Source organism: Pituophis catenifer, unplaced genomic scaffold (genome assembly GCF_029215685.1).
Source record: "Pituophis catenifer annectens isolate HBS135680 unplaced genomic scaffold, rPitCat1.0.hap2 SCAF_10, whole genome shotgun sequence".
In the NCBI taxonomy this organism is placed as follows: Eukaryota; Metazoa; Chordata; class Lepidosauria; order Squamata; family Colubridae; genus Pituophis; species Pituophis catenifer.
In genome coordinates, this window is record NW_027256890.1 from 28,640,256 (window position 1) to 28,667,129 (window position 26,874).

At 42.1% G+C, this 26,874-nt stretch overlaps 1 protein-coding gene across 1 annotated transcript; it reads left to right on the forward strand.

The window, feature by feature from the left end:
- LOC139322487 (intelectin-like protein) lies at nucleotides 1-25,649 on the forward strand. Its single transcript, XM_070951616.1, has 8 exons — nucleotides 1-56; nucleotides 2,160-2,233; nucleotides 8,977-9,132; nucleotides 13,521-13,768; nucleotides 14,677-14,835; nucleotides 15,327-15,447; nucleotides 18,189-18,292; nucleotides 25,405-25,649. Exons 2-8 carry the CDS (start codon nucleotides 2,173-2,175, stop codon nucleotides 25,555-25,557), a joined length of 1,002 nt encoding a protein of 333 aa, XP_070807717.1. The 5' UTR covers nucleotides 1-56; nucleotides 2,160-2,172; the 3' UTR covers nucleotides 25,558-25,649.
- Nucleotides 25,650-26,874: the final 1,225 nt, after the last annotated feature.

Below are 26,874 nucleotides of genomic sequence, written 5' to 3' on the forward strand. Positions count from 1 at the left end.
GACCAGGCTGATTGGAGCTTCCTGTTTCTTCAGCTGAAGCGATCTTCCCCATCCAGGTAAGACCAACCTGTGCTCAGGGCATTTATCAAAGAAGCATCAAAGAAACGCTCCAGATCCATCAGGTAAGTCCAAAATTTGCCAGAAAGGAGAATGGGGGTCCATCGTTGGGGTGCAGATGGAAAACCCAGGAACAAGCATGCATTCTGCAACGCATAATACTTAAAGTGTGCCTTTTTTATTTATGGTAGCAGAAAAATTGAGACATTTGTTCCATGGGGATCGTAGCTGCGTTCTCACAGCATATTCAACCCAAGAGCCAAAGACCAGCATTCATATTATTCTTATCAATCAATATAATCAATATTAAGTTTCTTATTTATTACAATATTAACCATCATTAAGGGGGTTTTTTTCCTGATCTAACACACAGTGAGGATTGGTTAGTTGCATTGTAAATTCCAGAACTGAGCTGACTTCATTCCTCAGATTAAGCAAGTGGTAAGAATGCAGCCATAGAATTACAGAAATGGAAAGATCCTTGAGGTCACCTAGACCAACCCCTCGTGCCTCTGCTTCCCATCCAATGAAGGAGACTCTTTGTCACTGGATCTGCTGTTAAACTGTCTAGGAAGCTCTTGCTTTCGACTCTTCTTACAGATCTTACAGATGAACAGAGTTGGAAGGGACCTTGGAGGTCATCTAGTCCAACCCCCCCCCCCCCGCCCAAGCAGGAGACCCTACACCATTTCTGACAGATGGCAGTCCAGGCTCTTGTTTTTAGAATTCACTAGTATGTCATATAAAATTCACCTCTAATAAAGCTTGGAAGGGACTCTGGAGATCTTCTAGTCCAGCCCTCTGCTCAAACAGACGACCCTATAACATTCTGGGTTTATTTTAAGACTTTACTTGCTTCCCCAACCAGTCTTAACTCAGTGCCTTACCTAAATTATGTCCCCCTCAAAAAATCTTTTACAATCCCCTGCTCTTGCTTCTTTTTGTGGCAACATTTCCCAAAGTCTCCATCTACAACAGCAGTCTTCAAACTTGCAAATGTAAGACTTGGGGACTTCAACTCCCAGAATTCCTCAGCTAGCATGCACAAGTCTTAAGGTTGCCAAGTTTGGAGACTCCCGTTCTAACAGATTAACAGAGTTGGAAGGGACCTGGGAGGTCATCTAGTCCAACCCCGCCCCCTGCCCAAGCAGGAGACCCTACACCATTTCTGACAGATGGCAGTCCAGTCTCTTCTTTTTTTTATATTTTTTAAGACAAACAAACATTTAGTACATCATTCATTTCTTCCATGTGACATTTCGGTGTTATCTTCAAAAGTTTCTTCTCTTCTCTTCTTCTGTCTTCAATCTCACCAAATCCATTACAAAGATTTTCCACTAATATAATATTCTAATTACAACCAATTTTTTTTTCAATCTCTTTTAAAAACTTATTTGTATCTTTTTTCTAACCAATAGTAAAATTTATTCCATATCTTAAAATATTCTGAAACTTCTCTTTCCTTTATCATCATAGTTAATCTATTCATTTCTTCACAATCTAATTTTTTTTAATTACTTCTCCCTCCGAAGGTATATTCTCTGCTTTCCAGTTTTGTGCATAAACAATCCTTGCTGCTGTTATTACATGTATAATCAAATATATGTTATCTTTACTCATTTTCTCTGGTAAGATACCCAATAGGAACAGCTCTGGTTTTAAATCTATATGTTGTTGTATCATTTCCTCCACCCATAACTTAATTTTATTCCAATAGCTTTTCGCTTCAGGGCATGTCCACCACATGTGGTAATATGAACCTGGTAACTGGTGACATTTCCAACATTTCCTGCGGCAAAATCATTTGCACCCAATCCCCCATCAAATCTGAAAGATGGATTTCACAGCTTAAAATCATTTAAAAACAATTACTGCTGTTTGTTGAAATCTGGGTCTTGTCACCTGTGGCAGAATTGGAAAAACAATGGGCAAAAAACAATGCTTGGAAATTGGCAAGAAGGTGGATTAGACACAAAGTGTGCTTAACTGTTACAATCAAACATTGCCAGTAGGATCGTCTTATGCAATTGCACCTTTGCACAGACTCTTAAAGGGCCCAATCTCTGCTTTTAATTCACAGATTAATTCACATTTTTTTCTAGAGGCTCCTCCACAATGAAGTCATTGGCTCTTCTGTTGCTGGCCTGGGCTGCCTTTGCAAAAGCACAACCTGCAGGTGAGTGAGTAACCGGTGGATTTGTGGGAAAGTGGCTTCTCAAAGAATCCCTGAATCCTGGGGCTGGAAGGGAGCTTGGAGGTCTTCTAGTCTAACCCCCTACTCAAGGCAAGAGACCTTAAAAAATCATGGACACATGGCTGTCCAGTCTCTTCTTGAAAACCTTCAGTGATGGAGCACCCACAACTTCTGAAGTTGTCCACTGGCTGATTGTTCTCACTGTCAGGAAATTTCTCCTTAGTTCCAGGTTGCTTCTCTCCTTGGTTAGTTTCCACCAGGGGTGAAATGCTACCGGTTCAGAGCGGTTCGGGGGAACCGGTAGTAAAAAATGTTACCGGTTCGGGCGAACAGGTATTTCCGACAATCAGCTGGGCGACAATCAGCTGTGACGTGCAATTTATATTAGCCAGAATTGTTGGATTTCCTGCTTTCTAGCTAATCTAAATCACGTGGCACAGCGGATTCCCCTCCCACTCGCTGTTCTACTTACCTTTGCAGATTCGGAAGACTTCAAAATGTTCCCTTTTTAGGGCTGTGCGGCTGCGCCTCAGATCCCTTAGTCCTTCTTTTCACTAAACTAGACCAGGGGTCGGCAACCTTAAACACTCAAAGAGCCACTTGGACCCGTTTCCTACAGAAAAAAAAACACACCAGGAGCCACAAAACCTGGGTGGGCGTGACCAACTCGATGTCACTCATTGTTCTGCCCCAGCTACGGATCCCAAAGAACACAGCACACACAAACTCTGAACAAAACTTAGTTTACTCAAATAACGCAGTTTTAGCAAATGCCGGCTGTTAATAAGCATCCTTAACAGCCTGCCAGAATTCCACAGATAAGATAGTCAGAGTCTGACTGGAGTTGGCAGAAAGCCCAGAAGCAAGGTTGCAGAGAAATCCCAACGCGATGATTAGCGAACTAAAGTTGTTTCCTGCAGCTTGTTACAAGCTGCGTTCTTTCTTAAATAGGCTAAGGGCGTGGCCAATTAGCCCCAAGCCTTACTCTCGAGGAGACCTCCTCCTGAGGAGCCACTCCTGCCTTTTGGCAGCTCTGCGTGCCCGTGCATTGAGAAGAGGCTCCTCCTCTTCATCCTCTTCACTTAAAGGAGCCTCTGGAGGTTCTGAAGGTCCTGGCTGAATCTCTGCCTCTGGCACCACATCTTCTCCAGCCTCCTTGCTGTCCAACTCAAGCACCAGCTGTACAGGCTGCTGGCGCGGCACCACACCAGCCTCCTCGTCGTCGGGATCAGCAACAATCCGCGCAGGTCGCTGGCGGGCCACAACACTCACTCCCACCTAGCCACGCCTACCCAGCCACAAAACTATTCTCCATGTCTCTCTCCCCCTCTCTCACCCCCTCTCTGTGTATCACTGTGTGTGTTTCTCTCTATGTCTCTCTCTCTCTCTCTCTCTCTTTTGTGTGTGTGTGTGTGTGTGTGTGTGTCTCCCCCTTCCCTTCGGGCGACCGTCTTCCTCCTCCCCCCCTCCTCTTGTAACTCCCCTGGCTGGCTGTGGCTGAGCCGGGAGCGTTCGCACATGCAGGGAGACTCCATCCTGAAGTGGGAGGAAGCGAAGGCTGCCTTATGTGCAAATTTTTATTTTATTTTATTTTTTAATTTATTTTTATATGCCGCCCTTCTCCGCAGACTCAGGGCGGCTTACAATGCGTTAAGCAATAGCCTTCATCCTTTTGTATATTTTATACAAAGTCAGCTTATTGTCCCCATAAACCGGGTCCTCATTTTACCCACCTTAGAAAGGATGGAAGGCTGAGTCGACCTTGAGCCTGGTGAGAATTGAACTCGCAGTAATTGCAGGCAGCTGGATGTTAAATGCTGCCTTAGTAGGAGGCATTAGCCTCCTACGCCACTCAGGCTCAGTATGTGCCAAATGTGGCGCGAAGGTACAGGACAGCTTTGGTCCTGCATTCTCTGGTGACCCTCTTCCCCCTCCTCCTCTCAGGACGCCCAGGATGGCTGTGGCTGAGTCAGGAGCTATGCACGGGCGGGGAGACCCTCCTCAAGGGAGCACCAAAGCTCAGGAAAGGTGTGCTCGGAGCAGGCAGCACCTCGATTAAGGAGGGCCTCTCCAAGCATGCGCACTCCCAACTCAGCCACAGCTGGCCAGGAGGTTATGAGAGGAGGAGGCGAGGAGGAGAGTGCAGGAGCGAAGCTGCCCTGTACCTGCCTTCAGGCCACATTTGCACGTAAAGCAGCCTTCGCCTCCTGCCGCTTCGGGCTGGAGTCCAAAAAAGAAATAAGAGGGCCGTGGCGGACCAGTGATGGGACAGGGAGCCGTGGCAGAGGGCCCAAAGAGCCGCTTGTGGCTCTGGAACCGCGGGTTGCCGACCCCTGAACTAGACATACCCCAATTCCTGCAAATGTTCATCATACATTTTAGCCTCCAGTCCAGAGATGAAATCCAGCAGGTTCTGACAGGTTCTGGAGAACCGGTAGCGGAAAATTTGAGTAGTTCGGAGAACCAGCAAATACCGCCTCCGGTTGGCCCCAGAGTGTGGTGGGAATGGGGATTTTGCAATACCCTTCCCCCAGAAGTAGGGAGGGAATGGGGATTTTGCAGTATCCTTCCCCCAGGAGTGGGGAGGGAATGGGGATTTTGCAGTATCCTTCCACTGGAGTGGGGTGGGAATGGAGATTTTGCAATTTCCTTCCCCTAGGAGTGGGCAGGGAATGGGGATTTTGCAGTATCCTTCCCCCAGGAGTGGGGAGGGAATGGGGATTTTGCAGTATCCTTCCCCCAGGAGTGGGGAGGGAATGGGGATTTTGCAATACCCTTCCCCCAGAAGTAGGGAGGGAATGGGGATTTTGCAGTATCCTTCCCCCAGGAGTGGGGAGGGAATGGGGATTTTGCAGTATCCTTCCCCCAGGAGTGGGGAGGGAATGGGGATTTTGCAATACCCTTCCCCCAGAAGTAGGGAGGGAATGGGGATTTTGCAGTATCCTTCCCCCAGGAGTGGGGAGGGAATGGGGATTTTGCAGTATCCTTCCACTGGAGTGGGGTGGGAATGGAGATTTTGCAATTTCCTTCCCCTAGGAGTGGGCAGGGAATGGGGATTTTGCAGTATCCTTCCCCTGCCACGCCTACCACGCCACACCCACAGAACCAATAGTAAAAAAAAATGGATTTCACCACTGTTCCAGTCCCCTAATCATTTTTGTGTTCTTCTCTGCACACTTTCTATAAATTCTTTCATCAATATTAAAATAATAATACATACCGTAATTAAAAGAACTGTTTTCATCAATACTCAGCATTGGCTTATATCGCAGGGCAAATTCAGCACAGAAAGCGGGAATTCCATAGTGTCCCTGGGCAGGATAAGGAGAAAATGGATCAGAATATTATCTTGATATGCAAAATGCAGAATTCTGAAAAATGCACAAAAGAGGTAGTCCTCAAGTTACAACCACAGTTCTGGGGCCAGAATTTCCCTTGCTAAATAAAGTGGCTGTCAAGGGAGTCCCACCCATTTTATGACCTTTTTTGCCACAGCTGTTGAGTGTTGAATCACACGGTCATTAAGTGAATCTGGCTTTCCTTGTCAGAAGGTCACAAAAACGAATCACGTGACTCTGGGACAGTGCAACCGTCATAAATACGAGTCAGTTGCCAAGCATCTGATTTTTTGATCAAGGGGAAGCTACAACGGTCGTAAGTGTGAAAAACGGTCAGAAGTCCCTTTTTCAGTGGTGTTGTAACTTTGAACGGTCACTAAATGAGTGGCTGTAGATCGAGGACTACCTGTAGCAACGTCTTGAATGGCGGTTGAGTACAGATTGAGCTGAGGGACGGGATTTGCCTACAAAAGGGCCAAGGACGTTTTGGTGGCATCGACAGAAGGTTTGGCAAGAAGTACAAATAATTGAAGAGATGCCACAGCCAGGGCGTGTCATTTAACGGGCTGAAAATTAATTTTTGCAATTTTCTTTTTCAGCCAGGGTTTCTAAAAACATGTGTTTTTACACCAGGAATTCAAATCTGCTGTTATTTTTGCAATTGCACAACGCTTAGCCTGGTGTGGTAAATCCACGTCTGATCACATGCCCCACAAATGCTGTTAGCTTTACCTTCTCAAAATTACATCTCGTGCTAACACAAATGAAAGTGTTTTTCTGCATGAATCTTATCTAGCTCAGCAAGAAAATAATCCATGCAATCCTAAACTAGCCTCAGAAAGCAATGATCTGAGTTACAAAAATGTTCAAGCCAGTTTCACCCAGTCTTGTTCGTTCTTCAACGTCAGACGCTGACTTGATTCTTGGCCTCTTGATATCACCCTCACACTCTGCTGGCTGCCTCTTTGACCCGCTTCCCACTCCCTCTATGGACTGGGCATGACTGGGCTACTCTGGTTCTCCTTGCACTGGTTCCTCAAGGAACGTCTTTATTTCCGCTGTAGTCAGTTTGCAGGTCAAAGGTGGCCCACATACACCAGGCAATCCGCTCCAGCACAGTGGATGGTCTGGCTGGACCTCTACCCACTGCATGGCACCACCTTCACAGCTGGTAGTTGGAGTGGAGTGGAGTGGAATGGAATAGAAGAATAGAGTAGAGTAGAGTAGAGTAGAGTAGAGTAGAGTAGAGTAGAGTAGAATAGAATGTATATAAACATAATGAATAGAATAGAATAGAATAGAATAGAATAGAATAGAATAGAATAGAATAGAATAGAATAGAATAGAAGCTGGAAGGGACCTTGGAGGTCTTCTAGTCCAGCCCCCTGCTCAAGCAGGAGATCCGACCGATACCATTTCAGACGAGTGACTCTCCAGCCTCCTCTTAAAAACCTTCAGGGATGACCAGTATTAACTTTTGCAGAACCTCCTCCAAAGGGCTTCAAGCTTTTCTCACTGCCTTTCTTCTCCTTCTTCCTGAAATGCACCCGATTACTTGCCATCCTTTGAGCTGGTTTCCCTGTTTCCGAGCCTTTCTCTGGAGGGAAATGATTAAAAAATATATATCTTCCACCAGGCTCACTGCAGACAGAACAAGGTTCTCCTTTGATGGTTCTGGGGAACTGCTGGCCTGAAAAGTTATGATATTTACCAAGCAGCTTACATCTAAATTATATGAAAGTAATCAAAATATCTTTACAGTCCCCAACGCATGTCCCGATATTTGAGCCTAATGTTTGGAAATCGAAAGCTGAAAAACGTGAGACGCCCTCATGCCCTACCAGGAAACATCTCCCTGGGTAAAACAGCTGGCACAAAGTATTTTCAGGAAAAGGACAAACGGAAACAGAGGGATTAGGAGAAATGCGACAGAAAAAAACCCAAATTTATTTATCTATCTACGGCTGCCAATCTCACAAATAGGACTTTGGGTGGTACACAAGGAGACAGCTGAAAGTTAAACAAATAAAATCTTAAAAACCATTCAGCCGTTAAAAGATAAATATAAAGAAAACCACAGGATAGTACCCTTAAATGCAGCTAGGACTATCTGTATTTAATTCTAAAAATTAATAGTTTGGTTCTCCTCAAATGTTCAAAGCATGCCTTGACTTACAACAGTTCTTTAGTGACTGTTCGAAGTGATGTTACGACCGTTTTTCACACTTACGACCTTTATAGCATCCCCATGGTCACATGATCAAAATTCAGAGGTTTTGCAACTGGCATGTACTTATGACAGTTGCAGTGTCCCGGGGTCATCTGAGAAGTGGGGGAGCCAGATTCATTTAACAACCTTAGTACCAACCAATGTTACTAGCTTAACCATGATTCACTTAGCAACTTAGCAAGAAAAGCCGTAAAATGGGTCAAAACCAGGGGTGAAATGCTCCCGGTTCAGATCGGATCGCCCGATCCGGTAGCGATGGAGGTGGGAGGTTCGGAGAACCGGTAGCAAAAATCCCTAGCCCCCCCCCCCCCTCATGCCCAGCTGAGCCGCGCAATCATCAGAGGCTGTTTTTTTTTGCTTTTAAAAGCATTTTTTCTACAACCTCTTCGGCCGAAAAAATGCTTTTAAAAGTAAAAAAAAAAAAAAGCCTCTGATGATCGTGCGGCTCAGCTTGGATCGTCAGAGGCATTTAAAAGAAAAAAAGTCTCTGCCGATCAGGCAACTCAGCTGGGATCGTCAGAGCCTTTTAAAAGCATTTTTTCTACAGCCTCTTTGGCCGAAGAGGTTGTAGAAAAAATGCTTTTAAAAGTAAAAAAAAAAAAAAAATTGGCCACGCCCACCCAGTCACATTGCCCCACCACCACCAAGCCACGCCCACAGAATTGGTAGTAACGAATTTTACATTTCATCACTGGTCAAAACTCACCACCACCGTCTCACTTAGCAACAGAAATGTTGGGCTCCGTGCTGGTCGTAAGTCGAGGACTACTAATGGAAACTAACCAAGGAGAGAAGCAGCCGGGAATTAAGGAGAAACTTCCTAACAGTGAGGACAATTAACCAGTGGAACAGCTTGCCACCAGAAGTCGTGGATGCTCCATCATTGGAGGTTTTTAAGAGGAGACTGGACAGTCACTCGGCTGAAATAGTATAGAGTCTCCTGCTTGAGCCAGGGGTTGGACTAGAAGACCTCCAAGGTCCCGTCCAGCTCATTCCTTCTATTCTACTACCTGCAGTCTTATCTTTTTAATATTATCAGCCGCCCAGACTCAGGCCCAGTAAACAGAAATAGAAGTCATGCCCAGGGCCCAATGGGTACAGAACATCCTTCTGGCTTTTTTGTTGAGTTTACACTTTGTTGCATGTTGTCTCGACAGCCGGTGGCAGCTGCATCACCACAGCCAAAGAAGACCTGCTGGACCTGCTGATGAAATGGGAAACGGGGTCTTCCTGCCATCCCTCCCAGCCAGGCCATCCCCAGAAGCTGTACGGGAGTTGCAAGGAAATCAAGGCTGCCCTGCCAGAGTCTTCAGGTGAGCAAAGAGGCCGCTTCATCCCCATCAAATCTCTCCGTTTCTGGGTAATTTCAGTCCATCATAAACTCCTTTGCGATAAATGGGTGTCTCTCCCTCCCTCTGGTTTCCTCCCCAGTGCAACAGAGTTTGCAAGAGAGCGGCAAAAAAGTCAAAATGTTGGCCACAAATAGGGGATTGAAGGCCAACCTTGACTTGATGGGCATTGGGAGGCATGGAAAAGAGAGGAGGGGGCTTTGACTTCATGGTCGTGGTTGCCGTTTTGACTTTATGACACACACATAAACACACAATGGACATCCCTGCCGTAGTCAATCTGTATTGACCAGGGCAGTATTAGTACCACTTTATCCTTTGAGTCGAGGTGGCGCAGTGTTTAGAGTGCTGTACTGCAGCTATTTCAGCTGACTGCTAGTTCAGCAGATCAGCGGATCAAATCTCACCGGCTCAAGGTTGACTCAGCCTTCCATCCTTCCAAGGTGGGTAAAATGAGGACCCAGATTGTTGGGGGGCAATATGCTATTTAGTATACTGTCGATTGTTGTAAGCCGCCCAGAGTCCTCAGAGAAATATGATTAATAAATAAATAAATAAAGCCTTAATAAGACCACGCCTAGAATCCTGCATTCAGTTTTGGTCACCACACTATAAAAAAGAGGTTGAGACTCTAGAAAGAGTGCAGAGAAGAGCAACCAGGATGATGAGGGGACTGGAGGCTAAAACATAAGAACGGTTGCAGGAACTGGGCACAGCTAGTCCAGTGAAGAGAAGGACCAGGGGAGACAGGAGAGCCTCTTCCAATATTTGAAGGGCTGCCACAGAGAGGAGGGGGTGAAGCTGTTTTCCAAAGCCCCTAAAAGTCAGACAAGGAAGAATGGTTGGAAAATAATCAAAGAGGGCAGCAACCTGGAATTAAGGAGAATCTTATTAACAGTGAGAACAATTAATCAGTGGAACAGCTTGCCACCAGAAGCTATGGGTGCTTCATCACTGGAGGCTTTTAAGAAGTGACTGGACAGTCACTTGTCTGACATAGTATAGGTTCTCCTGCTTGAGCAAGGGTTGGACTAGAAGACCTCCAAGGTCCCTTCCAACCTGGTTATTCTGTTCTGTTTTTCTGGGGAGCTTCCGGTTGAACTTCCGGTGTCTTCGGTGCGAGATCTGCGACCTCTGTGGGTCCGTTCCGAGCTCTCCCTGTCAGGGGCTTCACTAGAAGCTATAGCCACCTTGGAGGGGTGATGAAGCAAAGGGGGACCGCCTTGCAGATCGAGGGGAGCCGCATCTCCCCTCCCTGACTCAGAAAACCCCCTCATCCGAAGACTAAGAGCAGCGGCAGTCAAAATGGCTGCCATGAAGCCGGGGAATAGCCAGAACCATAAGTTTGTGCAGGAATAGAGAAATGTTGAATGGTGTGTCGTCTGGGTAAGAAAAGATTTACAGCTGAAGTTGGACCCCACAAAAAATTTAAGGGGAATACCTTTTAGAACAATTTGCTACAGCGGCGTGCAACTATTGTGTGAAAAAAAGCATATTGGAAATTTAAAGAAGTAAGTATCTGTTTAAAAAGAAAATTAAGTGGATAATGGAATCCCCCAAATAAAAGGCATGATATTAAGAAGGCATATTAAGATGCTGGAACTATAAACCTACCTTTTCTTCAAACAACCGAGCTATAAGATAAACTAAGCAAGAGAAATAAACTGGGTGTGTCAAAATAAAAGTAAAATAGGATTAGGAGTCACAACAAAAGCAGAGGAAGCAAAGTGAAGTAAAGAACGCCATCTGCTGATGATAGTAAATTTTTGTGACTGAGAGCAAATATTGAAATGGAGGGAAATAACCGTTGAACGATGTATATTTTCTTTCTAACCACTGGAGACTGGAATATTAAAAGAAAAAGAATTGGTGTCTGGACCCCTAAATACTATTGAATATACAAAAATGACTTGAGGAGTGGAGGATCCCTGAAGTAACTAACTGATTTGATTAGACATTGATGAGACATTTAAACTTGATTAGGAGGTCTGGTTTCTGAATGGATGATTGAGGAGACCTAAACGAAATGGAGTTAATAACTCAAAATAACAAAGACATTAAGGACCTTATCCTGGAACTGCACAAAGACATGGTGGAAATATTGGACCATATAGATAGAAGACTGGAAAATTGTATACAAGAGATGAAGAGTAAAGATCAGGACAAGAAGGAAAAAATGGAATTATCAACTGGAATAGAAGGAGAATTAGAACTGAGAAACCAGCAAACAGAAGATAGCAAGGAGGAGACACGATTAAAATGAATAAGAATTGAGGAATTAAAACAGGAGGAAAACACTTTAAAAGATTTAAAAAAAGAAATGGGAGGGACAAGAAGAGGCTTGGGGGGAAATGATAGGATTTAGAATAGAAAGCTCTCAAATTAAACAGTGGGAATTTGGGCAAGGAGGAAAAATTAAATTATGGATTCAGAATATAAATCTCGAAGTAGATGGAATGAAAGACTTAAGAGGAAAAGAGGGGAAACAAGTTTTTAAAAGGTAGGATTAAAGGAAAGGATGTGGATAAGAGATAATGGTTAAGGGGAGAAAAAGAGTTAAAGATATGTCAGGATTATATGGTAATAATTGTATTAATATTAGAATGATATGGTTGAATTATAGTATTATTAAAAGTAGATAAAATATGACTCAGGTAGGTAAAGTGAAAGTAGATATATCTATGTGTATTAAATAAATTTTAAAATATATAGAAAGGAAGAGTTAGAGAATGGGAATATGAATGATAAAACAGAGTATCATGTCTTTGAATATAATAATATGGAAGGGAGGAAAAAGAAAAACATTAGTGAAAGTTTAGAATAGAAGGGTGTAAAGCAATGTATCACAAAGTTAAATAAGTTAGGGAAAGAAATATGAAAAATAGACACAAAGAATGAAAATAGTAGTAAGCGTGAAATGTGAGGATGTAAGAAATTGATATTTAGATGGTATGCTGTTTGATTAATGAAGTGATGTTAGTATAAAAAGAATATATATATGTGACTAGAATGATGATGTGTATAAAATTATTAACATGAAGATTAATTAATATTGTGATGATAGTATAATTATGATTATTATTATTAGCAATATATGTAAGTGATTAAGTCTGTTTCTTTGATTTTTGAATGCAATTTAAAGAAGCTGTATGATTATAGTTGAAAGAGATATTAATTGGAAAATACACCATATTCTATAGGTATTGGGAATATTATATGCAACAACGAAAAGAGAGAGGGAAATGGAGGGGAGTGGAAAGGAGTAGGAGAGGAGGGGAGAAAGAGTAAGGGTAGAGAGGGAAAAGGAGAGAGGGGAGGAGAAGAGTAGAAAGGGAAGGAGAAGAAGAGAGAGGGGAAATAGAGAGGGGACAGGAGAAGGAGAGAAGGAGAAAGGGAAGGAGAGGAAAGGAGAGGAGAAGGAAGAAGGGAAGGAGAGAGAAGGAGAGGGGAGGAGAGAAGAGAGGGAGGAGAAAGAAGAGGAAAGGAAAGGAAAGGGATGTTGTAAAAATGGGTGAAATATGGTGTACAGGAGAAAAGAAAACAGACGGACAATTTCGTGTTTTTTTTTTCTTGAGAGTTATACTATTGAAACTATAGCGGAAGATAATACGGATGCTAAAGCACATCAGTTTAGATATTATTGAATACTAGCTAATATTTATATGAAAATTAAAATTTTGTGTAAAAGGTAGGAGTAAATAATATGAAATAAGGAAAATGGAATGTAATCATTAGGAATATGTTTATATGTATTGATGTATAATACTCAAACATCGTGCCATTCACACAATGATATGTATAAATTATTTAAAAAAGAAGAAAGAAGGAAGAGGAGGAGGACAAATGGAGGAAGAAGAAAGGAGGAGGAAAGGAGAGAAGGAAAGGAGTGGGAAGAGGAAGAAAGAAGGAGGAAAGAAGAAGGAGGAAGAGGGAAGGAGAAGAGGCGGCGGAAGAGGAAGAAAGAAGGAGGAGGAAAAAAGAAGGAGAGGAGGAGGAAGAGGAAAAGGAAGAAATGAGGAAGAGGACAAATGAAGAAGGGGAGGGCAAGGAGGAGAAGGAAGGAGAGGAAGAGGAGGAAGGAAAGAGGAAGGAAGAAGAGGAGGAGGAGGAGGAGGAGGGGCGAGGAAGAAGACTGTGGGGTCCTTGGTGCTCTCTGAGCTTCTTTTCAGCCTCCAGATGTTTCATTATCCAACCAGGTAACATCCTCAGTGCTAGAAGGGAAGGAGGGTTGCGGAGAGGAGGAGGAGGAGGTGGTGGAGGAGGAGGAGGAAGAGGAGGGCGGCATTTTGAAATATCAACCATTGAGCACAAATGTACAGTATATATATATATCTATATCTGCTGTGTGGCAGATGGACTGTATATCCTGAGGAATGAAGATGGTGAGATCTACCAGACCTTCTGCGACATGTCCACCAACGGAGGCGGCTGGACGCTGGTGGCCAGTGTCCATGAGAACAACATCTTTGGGAAATGCACCGTTGGCGATCGCTGGTCCAGCCAGCAAGGCAACAATCCCAACTACCCCTATGGAGATGGAAACTGGGCCAACAATAACACCTTTGGATCCGCCATAGCAGCCACGAGCGATGACTACAAGGTAGGCGGAACTCATTTCAAGGGAGAGGAAAGCAAAGCAAACTTTTTTAGCCACAGGCCAAACTCAGTCTCAAAGAGATGGTAGCAATAGGCAGGGTTGGGAATAGTGTCTAATACTTGGTGCAAAAAACAGCAGATGTTGTCCATCCAGTGTCATTGATGTAGACCTCAACATCTGTGGTCCCCTTGAACCTAAATGTGGTATGTCTGAAGATGACCGGAGAGCCAGTTTGGGCACAGAATCTCCTGACTTGTATTCAGTTGGGCACACGTGGCTGTAGTAGACTTATGCAACAACAATTAAATTGTATTTCTGGGGTGTGCCTTACTTCATAAGCTTAACACAGTTGGAAGGGACCTTGGAAGTCTTCTAGTCTTCTAGTCCAACCCCTTGCTCAAGCAGGAGACCCTAGACCATTCCAGACAAGTGGATGTCCAGTCACTTCTAAAAACCTCCAGTGATGGAGCTCCCACAACTTCTGGAAGGAAGCTGTTACACCAATTAATTGTTCTCCCTGGCAAGAAATTTATCCTTAGTTCTAGGTTGTTTCTCTCCTGGACCAGTTTCCATCTGTTGCTTCTTGTCCAGCCTTCGGGTGCGTTGGAGCACAAGAAGGCAGGACAAGCTTGACCCTCTCTTATTAATGCTTCAAGAGATGTTTCTAGTCAATGGGGGAAGGGAAGAGGTCACCCTTATGGAGTGTTGCTAAAGTCAACCCTCTCACCCATAATCTTTACATCCATGAAGAAAAGCAGATGAAGGGGACAGGTGACAGTCCTTCTCCAGGTGTTGTGTCATATCAATGTGTCTTTCTACAGAGTCTCAGCCTTCAGAGTTCCTCAAAGGGTCTTAGAAGGGGACTCTTGAAGCTCCCTCCACTGTCATCCACGGTCTCTCCTCTTTTCCAGAACCCAGGCTACTACGCTCTTAGAGCCCAAGATATCGCCATATGGCATGTTCCCAACAACACCCCAATGAAGAAATGGCAGGATGTTTCCTTCTTGAGATACCACACTGAGACAGGCTTCTTGTCTGAGCAAGGGGGTAACCTTCTCCGACTCTATGAGGTGAGCCCAACCAACCTGACTTTTCTGCCTGTTCACGCACCAAATACATCCATCTCTTGGACCTGATCTGGCTGATCCTAAAATGCTAAATATGCATTGGCTGGTTGGTTGATTGGTTGGTTGGTTGATTGATTGATTGATCGATTGATTGAATTCGTAGCAACTTTAGGCTTTGGTGGTTGGTTGAGAGACCATCAGAATCCCAGAACTGTGTCTTAGAAGTAGGAAGGGGAAGAAGACATCTCAAAAGAGGATCAAAGCCAACTATCTCCATCTTGACACTCAGAAAACGTCTAATTGGACCTTCACTTGGTCATCGGGGTCCAAGAAGTCACCATGAATTAAATTCAGTTTTGATGACTGCACCTCGGTTCATCTCAGAGTCCTACAGTCGGGTTGAAAAGGACACCATAAAACATTTTCATCTTCTGCCTGCTTTGCTGATGGAGCGGTCATGCATGAAAATAATCCAACTGTGATTTGTTTTCCAGAAATATCCGGTGAAATATGGCGCTGGTAGCTGTCCAAATGATAACGGCCCGGCTATCCCTATTGTTTATGATGTTGGTGATGCCCAGAAGACTTCAGAATTGTACTCTCCCAATGGACGGGGTAAGCATCCTTGCCTCGGTTAGAGGGCTGCCCCACAATACGGGGGGTTGGACCACCTGTGACTCCTAGGCTAGGACATCCTCTTTTGAAGCTAAGATCCAGGAGGAAGGTAAAGGAAGGAGCTCCTTTCCAAAATTGGTGGCCCAGTTCCAATCACTTCTTTAAAACTTCCAGTGTTGGAGCATTCACAACTTCTGAAGGCAAGCTGTTCCACTTATTAATTGTTCTAACTGTCAGGAAATTTCTCCTTAATTCTAAGTTGCTTCTCTCCTTGATTAGTTTCCATCCATTCCTTCTTCTCCTGTCCTCAGGTGCTTTGGAGAATAGCTTGACCCCCTCTTCTTTGTGGCAGCCCTTCAGATATCGGAACACTGCTATCATGTCTTCCCTAGTCCTTCTTTTCATTAAACTAGACATACCCAGTTCCTGCAACCCTTCTTCATATGTTATATCCAGTTCCCTAATCCTCTTTGTTGCTCTTCTCTGCACTCTTTCTAGAGTCTCCACATCTTTTTTACATCGTGGTGACCAAAACTGAATGCAATATTCCAAGTGTGGCCTTACCAAGGCTTTATAAAGTGGTATTAACACTTCACATGTTCATGATTCTATCCGTCTATTTATGCAGCCCAGAACTGTGTTGGCTTTTTTGGCAGCTGCTGCACATGGCTGGCTCGTATCTAAATGGTTGTCCACTAGGACTCCAAGGTTCCTCTCACTGTTATTACCATTGAGCAAGGTACCACATATACTGTACTTGTGCATTTTCTTTTTCTTGCCTAAATGTAGAACCTTGCTTTTTTCACCATTGAATTTCATTTTCACTGCCACGATGGTGCAGTGGTTAGAGTGCAGTACTGCAGGCTACATCTGCTGACTGCTGGCTGCCTGCAATTTGGCAGCTCAAATCTCACCAGATTCAAGGTTGACTCGGCCTTCCATCCTTCCGAGGTGGGTAAAATGAGGACCTAGATTGTTGGGGGCAAGAGGCTGACTCTGTAAACTGCTTAGAGATGACTGTAATGCACTGTGAAGCGGTATATAAGTCTAAGTGCTACTGCTATTGCTATTTTGTTAGATAGCGCCCAATGTTCAAGTCTGTCAAGATCCTTCTGTGTCTTGAGCCTATCTTTCGGAGTGTTGGCTATTCCTGCCAGCTTGGTGTCATCTGCAAATTTGATGAGTTCCCCATCTCTCCCCTCGGCCAAATCATCGATTAAGATGTTGAAGATACCTCCCTCCATATAGATGCAGTTCCATTGAGGACTACACGTTGAGTGCGATTGGTCAGCCAGTTACGAATCCATCTGGTGGTGGGTCTAACCCACATTTTTCTATTTTATCTAGGAATAGAATAGAATAGAATAGAATAGAATAGAATAGAATAGAATAGAATAGAATAGAATAGAATAGAATAGAATAGAATAGAATAGCAGTCGTCAACTGGTGGTCTGTGGACCCCTGGTGGTCCACGAGAAAATTTTGGTGGTCCGCAGAAAAATTATTTGCATTTTTATATTGCACTAAATCAGGAGTCCTCAAACTACGGCCCCTCAGCTGGATACGTGCAATGAACGGTTGTGTTGCTGCAGAGAGTCTCCCCCTTCAGGGTCTTTTTATGAGGGTCGGAGGGGGGCAGAAATTCTGACTCGGGGTCTGCTTCGGCCTCCTGGTGGGGGGCTTTGGGCGAAGGCTGGAGGGAAGAGCCGCTGGTGGCGAAGAGCCGGAGGGCCTCGTTCCAGTGGGACTGCCTCATGGCCTGGAAACTGGCTGAACATCTCAGCCCACTGAGCCTCCAGGCACCGGTACCTGGCCTTGCACTCCCGCAGGTCTTCCCTCTGCTTGGAAAGTTTATGCTTCTAGTCCTCAGTGATGTGCTTCTGCTGAGTCCCCTTCTTGGTCAGATCCAATTTGAACTGAGCTGTTTTGCCAATTCTTTCACATGGTGGCTGCTTAGCTCCAACAGCTGCTTCCTGTTGGGGCACTAAGGAACCTTGGCATGCAGGCAAGGAGGGGCTGGGAGGGGAGGGGCAATTAAAGGCCAGTGAGGTGCCCCTCAACGTGAGTGACATTGAGTTGACCATGCCCACCCAGTCACATGACCACCTAGTCATGCCCACCCAGCCGGTCATTAGGCACATCTTATTAGTGGTCCGCAGGATTTAAAATTGTGAATTTAGTGGTCCCTCTGGTCCGAAAGGTTGGTGACCTCTGGAATAGAGGTTATGCTTTACTGAAGTCCAAGTAAGTTATATCGACGGCATTCCTCTGGTCCACTAGTTTTGTCACTTTGTCAAAGAATGCGATAAGATTAATTGGTTTAGAAAGCAGATTGAGCAGGTTAGGCTAATGATGTATCTTATCTTGGGGGGACATTTCATACCCCTTCAAAAGTCCAGCTGTTAGGAAACAGCAATAGAAAGAGGCTGGCACAGGGTTTTGCGAACTTGACCACTTCAAGAAGGGGGGACTTCAGTCCCTGAATTCCCCAGCCAGCATTGTTTAAGAGGGGTGGACTTTAACTCCCAGAATTCCCCAGCCAGTTTGCTTCAAGATAGGTGAACTTCAGTTCCCAGAATTCCCCAGCCTTTATGTTTAAAGATGGGTGGACTTCAGCTCACCAACAGGCTGTGGGGAATGCTGGGAGTTGAAGTCCCAGATTGTCAACTGTCATCAACCAAGATTGTGAAAATAATTACGATCCTCCCAACCACATTTAATATCTCTCTTCTGTTTCTCAGCTGAATTTGTCTCTGGCTTCGTCCAATTCCGGGCATTTAATAATGAAAAGGCAGCATTGGCTCTCTGCTCTGGCATTAAACTCACCAGGTGCAACTCAGAACATGTGAGTATATCCCGGCCTTCCCGAAAAACACATCCTGCTTGAGTATCCAAATAGAAGTCCAGGATCATTTCATTTCTGAAAACCTTTCTGTTTCTTGAATACGTGGCATGGTAATGGCGAAGTAAAACTCACTCTGCAATTCCAAGGCATCAGAACATAATATTTAACAATGATTTTCCCAGCCGAACCCCCAGACTTCCACTTAGCTCACGTAAACAAGTTTTCTTTTTCTTTCTTCTTCTTTCTTGCCTTCTTCTTCACACCTGCTAAAATGTCCTTGAAAAACTCTCAGACTCCCCTCACCAGCTTCACTGGAACTGGAGAAGTTTCGTTTCTCTAACTAACCCATTCGTAATCAACACCTCCCCACCACCCACCTTACTCTAAAGGCAAGATGAAACAAAAAGGCACATAGCTGCCACGTTTTTCACTCTTGACACACTGCTTGATACACATGTAAACCAGGGACTTACATACATCCTTTTGAGCTGTGCTTTTCATTCCTAGAATTCTGAATTCCTAGGATGCTGGATTTGTGTGTGTGTGTGAGTGAGAGAGAGAGAGAGATAGTTTTTGTTGCAATATTTTCAGGATCAGACTCAATAAAGATAATAGAAGTTAGAGATTTAAATATATTTCTCTTTAATCATAATAGGCATTCTATATTCGCTGAATATTCAAGATAGAAGCAAGGAAAATGGGGAGGATGGCTCCTTATATATACAAGGGGTGGAGCCAGGAATGGGAGTGGTAAATTATGAATACATTAAAGTCCAAAGAATAAGTTAACCCCTGATGTTCCATATATACATTATTTACACATTAGAGAATAAGGCATTTACATCTGACAAATCCCCCTCTAAATGCCGGTTCGTTATACAACACCAGTTACATTCAGATTCAGGACAATATAATACATATAATTTAGAAGTTAAATATTTGTGTTGTTTAGAAGGTAAGGGTTTTGTTAATATATCAGCTAATTGTTCAGAAGTATCACAATGTATTGCTTTGATGAATCCGTCTTGAGATAGTTGTCTCACGTGCTTAAATTTTATATCAATATGCCTGGACCTTTGTCCAATTGCAACCAGTCCCAGACCAAAAAAATCTAACAGATCAACCAACAATATTTTTGATTTGGTACATATGGACTTAGTTGGTCCATTAACTCCATCAATTACCTATAGAAAACGTTACTTCCTAACAATAGTGGATGATTACAGTCGCTATGGTTTTGTTTACACATTAAAGCACAAGGATGAAACCTTTCAGAAATTTAAGGAATTCTACAAACGCATAGAAACACAACATAATATTAGAATAAAACAAATTATGACAGATAGGGGATGTGAATTCATGTCTAAAGAATTCTCCCAATGGTTAAAGGATAGAGGGATGCTACATTTCACGTCCAATCCATTTTCTGCATTTCAAAATGGGATTGCAGAGAGAAAGAATTCCACACTACAAACCATGATTAGATGCACATTAGAGGATGCTGGTTTAGGCAAACAATTTTGGTCAGAAGCCTTACATTATTCAAATTACACTCAAAATAGGACATGGTCCAGTATTGTGAATAAGACACCATATGAGGTGATGTACAATAGAAAACCCAAATTAGCACACATGCACATATTTGGAGTTACTGCAGACGTACACATACCTAAACAATTGAGGAGAAAGGGAGAAAACGTATCCAGGAGATTAAGATTCATGGGATACGAAACTGGAACCAAAGGGTACAGATTCATTGATAATAATAACAAATTTATAGTATCCAGAACAGCTGTGTTCCATGAGCAGGCCAATTGGTCTAAATTGCACCTTAATGAAATATTTCCTAATAAAAGCAAAGATAATATATCTTGCGAGGAAGGAACAACAGAAAATCAAAGTATTAACAAAAGTAAGAACAAAACCAAAACTTGGACAAATAGTCAGCATAAAATAAAGACAGACACATTAACAAAAAAGGAAGCTAGATATTTGCATGACAACCATAGCAAACCTGAAAGAAATATTAGAAACAATAGAAACCAAATACCAAATAAATACAAAGATTACATAATGCATATGGATAGAGAACAAATAACACCTAATACATATGAGGAAGTATTGAAACTTCCCCGTGAAGAAAGAGAAAAATGGGAACTAGCTATGGAAAAAGAGATGGAAAGTTTACAAGGATTAAATGTATTCACACCTGCGATCGCACCTAAGGATAAAACAATTATAGGTACCAGGTGGATTTATAAAATTAAGAATTTAGAAGGAGGTAATACCTTATACAAGGCCAGACTAGTTGCACAAGGTTATGCACAAAAATATCCAGAAGACTATACTGACACATATTCACCAACAGTGAGAACAGAGAGTGTCAAAACAGCTCTTGTAGTAGCATCTGCACTCAATCTGGACGTGTTTCAATATGACATACAGACTGCATACTTACACGCAAAATTAGATAAGGAAATATATGTAAGAGCACCACACAGTCAATACACTAATAAGAACGAAATTTGGTTATTAAATAAGAGTCTGTACGGATTGAAGCAATCTGGCAAAAGATGGTACGATTGTTTGGTAAAAGTACTTAAAACCATGGATTTCAACGCCACCACTGCTGATAACTGTTTCTTTGTAAAAAAGAGTAATGATCATATTGAATTTGTATTAATTTATGTGGATGATATTTTATATATTGGAAAGCATAAAGAGAGCAGGGAAATCTTTGTAAATAAGTTAAACGAACACTTCTCATTGAAATCACTAGGTAGAGTGAACAAATACCTTGGTGTACAAATTAACAAAACAAAAAGGGGATTCAAACTTACTCAGAAAGATAAAATCATTGAACTCCTAAACAAATGTAACTTAAATAATGCCAAAACATGTGACACACCTATGCAAACTGATTTTCTCAGAAACATTGATGAATCTTCCCCTGAGTTTAAAGACAACACATTTTACAGATCAGTTATAGGTTCACTCCTTTATATATCTAATTGGACTAGGCCAGATATTGCATTACCTCTCAATTTATTGTCAAGATATGTTAGCAGACCAACCTTGTATCATTGGGAAGCTGTCAAAAGAATTTTAAGATATCTAAAAAGTACATTAGATTTTTGTTTAATATTGGAACCCAATAATGACAAAGAACCAAAAATTACTTGTTATGCTGATGCAGATTGGGCTGGTGATACATCATGCAGAAAGAGTACCTCTGGTTATGTTTTTCTATTGAACGATTGTCCAGTTTACTGGTATACTGGTAAACAAGAACTGGTAGCCACTTCTACCACAGAAGCGGAATATGTTTGCTTGTCTAAAGCTGCAAATAACCTTGTATGGTTCAATGATTTGATCACAGATATTTGGAAGAAACCTACTTTACCATTTATTATGCATGAAGACAATAAAGCGGCCATTGAAATATCTAGATCCGATGCAATTGGACAAAGGTCCAGGCATATTGATATAAAATTTAAGCACGTGAGACAACTATCTCAAGACGGATTCATCAAAGCAATACATTGTGATACTTCTGAACAATTAGCTGACATATTAACAAAACCCTTACCTTCTAAACAACACAAATATTTAACTTCTAAATTATATGTATTATATTGTCCTGAATCTGAATGTAACTGGTGTTGTATAACGAACCGGCATTTAGAGGGGGATTTGTCAGATGTAAATGCCTTATTCTCTAATGTGTAAATAATGTATATATGGAACATCAGGGGTTAACTTATTCTTTGGACTTTAATGTATTCATAATTTACCACTCCCATTCCTGGCTCCACCCCTTGTATATATAAGGAGCCATCCTCCCCATTTTCATTGCTTCTATCTTGAATATTCAGCGAATATAGAATGCCTATTATGATTAAAGAGAAATATATTTAAATCTCTAACTTCTATTATCTTTATTGAGTCTGATCCTGAAAATATTGCAACAGAGCATTCCAAATAATTTTCACAATTTTTTATTTTGACACCTTCTGCGTGTTCAGTCATTTTTTGTACTACGGGAAAGCTTGCATGTCCTAACTTCCTATGTAAGATGTGAGCACACTCATCATGAATTGGTTTACCTATTTTTGGTTTCTTCTCATTGTGTGTATTTTTGTTATCATGAGTTATTTTACATTCATCATTGTCACTGTTACTGACATTTTCATCATCTGCTTCAATACAATCTTCCATATTTGAATCAATGTTATGTAACCATCTTTCTTTGGTTATCAGATAGGGTAGACCCCCTTTTATCATCACAGTACCTACATTTGTTTTGTTCTTTTCTATAGTTGCTTTCCCCTTTGAGAAAACTATATTGATGTCAGATTCTCTGCTTAGTTTTATAGCACTCAGTATGTTGTGAGGTATTTCTGGGATTAATAATACCCCCTCTATTTTCCCTAAACCAGGCAAGGTCACATTTCCTCTGCCTAATACTTGAACCTTTTCTTGATTAGCTACCTTTATCACAAACTTATCTTCTGTAAATGAAGTTAATATACTTTTGTTGTTAGTGGTGTGATTTGTTGCACCAGAATCAATAAGCCAATTATTGTTCTCATCTTGTTGTGTTCTGGTGTTGTCTTGTTTATTTAGCCCATTTAGTGACCCAGATTTTCTCTCTTTTGAATTTTCTCTACCCCCTCTACTTTCTCTGTAATTTGGTGGACTTCTATATTTGTGTCTATCTGTGGAAGATTGTCTGTAATTGTATTTGTTCCTATATTCTGGCCTATGTCTCTCCCTTGGGACTTTGGGACAGTCTCTTCTACTGTGTTCCCTGGATCCACAATTGTGGCATCTAAAGGCCTCATTATATTTATCTTGAAAGACTACTTTCCTAAAAGATTTGTGTTCTGTTTGGTTACTGGAACGATTTTTTCTTGAATTGTCTTCTGCTATCAATTTGTTAGATAGACTTTCTATTGATAAATATCCCAAATTAATGGTATCTAAGTGTGACATAAAGCTATCCCATGATGGATCAAGTGAATTGATAATAACACTTTTCATTGTTTGATCTGAAATCACTTCCCCCCTCAATTGCAGCTCAGCTCTTATTTTGTTTAGATTTATCAAATGCTCACTTATAGAAACCCCTGGTTTCACTCTAGAAGAAAAGAAATCCTTAGACATTCTTGTGGTTGTGGCTACGCTATCGCTGTGAAATAGATTAAACATGCATTGAATTATTTCTGATACAGTTAGGTTTGGTTTGATGCTATGATACATTGCAGGAGACACGCTAGAAATTATTATGAAAAATGCTCTATGATGTAAACAATCTATTTTTAAAGTCCAAGGTCTTCTTGGAGGACTAGTTATAAAGAATAGTAAATTTTCTTTCATGAAAATAACCTGAAGCTGTTGGTACCACTCTTGTAAATTAATGCCATCAACTCTAAGTTTTGGGAAGTCACTGGGTAAGTTCCCCACATTATTTTGTCCATTACTTACAACCTGAGGCAGTCCGTGGTCTCTCAAGTGCAGGAAATTACAGAACGGCATTGGGATGCTTGTAACGAGTCTGCGCGGTTCTCTGGCCAGTTCAAGTCTTTCGGGGCCGTCTACGTAGTTTTGCACATGCGCGTTGCTCATTTCTTCTTTGGCGCCGTTGTGGAAGGTTCTCTCCATTTCAGCTCTCTCGATCCGCTCCTCTTCAGATGAGTCGGTCTCTGGCTCGGTTTTTGGGGCTTTGGTGATGGCGACGGTTCTTCTCTTTCTCTTGTGTGCGCTGGCACTCGATTCTGTCTGCGGTGTAGGACGGAATCGGCATGGCTCTCTGGGCTCGGGTGTCGTCGTTTTCGAAGTCAGGATGGGAGCGTGCAGGTCTTGAGTTGTCGGTTTGATTTCTTGCTTCTTCGTTGATGTCTTGGAAATTTTCAATCTTGGCCCAAAAGCAGCAAAAAGCGTTTTCATTGCTGATTTTACTTGAGACTTTGTTAAATCGTCTTCACTTTCTGATTTTGGTTCATCTGAAGAGTTTGAGACTTCTTTTTCACTTTCTTCGTCTGATAGCGTTTTTCGCGCCAGAAATTTTGAACTGAGCGTTTTGATTGGCTCTGCTTCACTCTCTTTTGAAGTTCGTTGAAACCAAGATGGCTGCCATTCAAAATTTCGCGCGAGGTCACATCTTTTCTTTTTTACAACTATTTTCTCAGTAGTCATTTCACTCACAGTTTTTTGATCTTTGGGTTTTTCTTTAATGACGTTTTTCTCTCTCGCTGCTCCGCTGTTCCTCAGCATCTCCTGGAGGTCCGCGATGAGGCTTTCATCATTCTTTTGGCTTTTTAGTATCTTTAATATCTCTGACCTGAGTTCGTTATTTTCTATCTCAATTTCTTCCTGGTCGTTGTTTTCACTCATCAGTTCTTCTTCTTCAGTGGTGTATTCTTCGGATTCTCTCGAAATCGCATTAGTGGATTCGTTGATCATCTCTTGATCAGTTTCTATTTCTTTGCTATAGGCCCTGGTGTTGGGCCTATCTTTCTTGGACATTTTTAATTACTTATTGAGTCAATTAACCATCCTCTGCTACCAGCTTGTTGCAATATTTTCAGGATCAGACTCAATAAAGATAATAGAAGTTAGAGATTTAAATATATTTCTCTTTAATCATAATAGGCATTCTATATTCGCTGAATATTCAAGATAGAAGCAAGGAAAATGGGGAGGATGGCTCCTTATATATACAAGGGGTGGAGCCAGGAATGGGAGTGGTAAATTATGAATACATTAAAGTCCAAAGAATAAGTTAACCCCTGATGTTCCATATATACATTATTTACACATTAGAGAATAAGGCATTTACATCTGACAGTTTTGCACCCTGTCATCCATGCACACAGCATACTGTGGCATTTCAGAACATAGAACATAGAATCCTCGAGTTGGAAGGGACCTCGGAGGTCCTCTAGTCCAACCCACTGCTCGAGCAGGAGAATCTATACCGTTTCAGACAAATGGCTGTCCAGTCTCATCCGGAAAACCTTCAGTTTTTGGAGACTTCTGGAGGCACTGATTAATTGTTGTCATTGTCAGGAAATAGACAAGATGCTTAACTCCCTTTCTTCCTCCCTTAGCACTGCATTGGAGGAGGGGGCTTTTTCGCGGAAGGAAACCCCCGTCAATGTGGTGATTTTGCCAGCTTTGACTGGGACGGCTACGGGACTCACCGCGGATGGAGCACTTCGAAGACCATCGTGGATGCGGCCGTGCTGATCTTCTACCGCTGAGTCAGCAGCCGAATCAGAATCCGGAGATGGAGGCGCCTGTCCCGGAGCAGAAAAAATTATGATTTAAACACACAATCTGACAACGCTTTGCAACAAAAATAAAAGCAGAACATTAAAATTTGGCCTCTGTTTTGTCTTTCTTTTTTCAAAGTAATCCTTGCCATTAAAGTTTACAAACGCAAAATTAAGGAAACAATAAAAAGCAAGAAAAATATAAAAAGAAAAAAAAAATGCAAAATGTAGAAATCAAGGGAATGGAGATAAGAGAGAAAACATATAAATTACAAGCATTTGCAGACAATTTGGTATTTATTGTAGAAGAACCACTAGGGACAATTCCAAAATTGTTAAAAGAGAGAGAGGATAGATAGATAGCAGTGTGCGGTGGCAGCCAAAAAAGCCAATGCAATCCTAAATTGCATTAACAGAGGGATACAATCAAGATCAAGGGAGGTACTAATACCACTCTATAAAGCCTTAGTAAGGACACACTTAAAATGTTGCATCCAGTTTTGGTCCCCACACTATAAAAAAGATAAGACTCTAGAAAGAGTGCAGAGAAGAGCAAGCAGGATGACGAGGGGACTGGAGACTAAAACAGACGATGAACGGTTGCAAGAACTGGGCATGGCTGGTCTAGGGAAGAGAAGGACCAGGGGGGAGAGGATAGCAATATTCCAATATTTGAGGGGCTGCCACAGAGAGGAGGAAGGGGGCCAAGCTATTTTTCCAAAGCACCTTTGAAAGCCAGACAAGGAAGAATGGATGAAAACTGAACAAGGAGAGATTCAACCTGGAAATAAGGAGGAATTTTCTGACAGGGAGAACAATCAACCAATGGAACAGAAGCTGCCTTTGGAAGTTGTGGGAACTTCATCTCATTGAGATGAAGAGATAAAAGGGATAAAAGTTAAAAAAGAAGAGTATAAATTGCAGGCCTTTGCAGATGATTTGGTATTTATTATGGAAGATGCGCAAATAACAGGCCCTAAATTATTAGAACAAATAGAAGACTATGGGAAAGTCTCCTGCTTGAAAATAAATAAAGACAAAACAAAAAATTTGGCTAAAAATATGACAGAAAAACAAAAAAGAGAGATAGAAGAAAATTTTGAATATACAAGTATTGAAAAAAGTTAAGTACCTTGGAGTATATTTAACTTCAAGATGTGTAACAATAAAAGAAGATAATTATTATAAATTAAAACAGCAAATTGAAAGAGATCTGGAAAAATGGAAGAATCTTCAACTATCACTCATGGGATGGATTGCACTGATAAAGATGAATATACCAAGATTATTGTTTCTATTTCAGAC

Bases quoted from the DNA above. Each gene is read 5' to 3' on its own strand.
- LOC139322487 (XM_070951616.1), top strand. From the start codon at position 2,173: ATGAAGTCATTGGCTCTTCTGTTGCTGGCCTGGGCTGCCTTTGCAAAA. The intron at 9,133-13,520 runs GTGAGCAAAGAG...GCTGTGTGGCAG, and splicing joins TGCCCTGCCAGAGTCTTCAG to ATGGACTGTATATCCTGAGG. The intron at 13,769-14,676 runs GTAGGCGGAACT...CCTCTTTTCCAG, and splicing joins CCACGAGCGATGACTACAAG to AACCCAGGCTACTACGCTCT.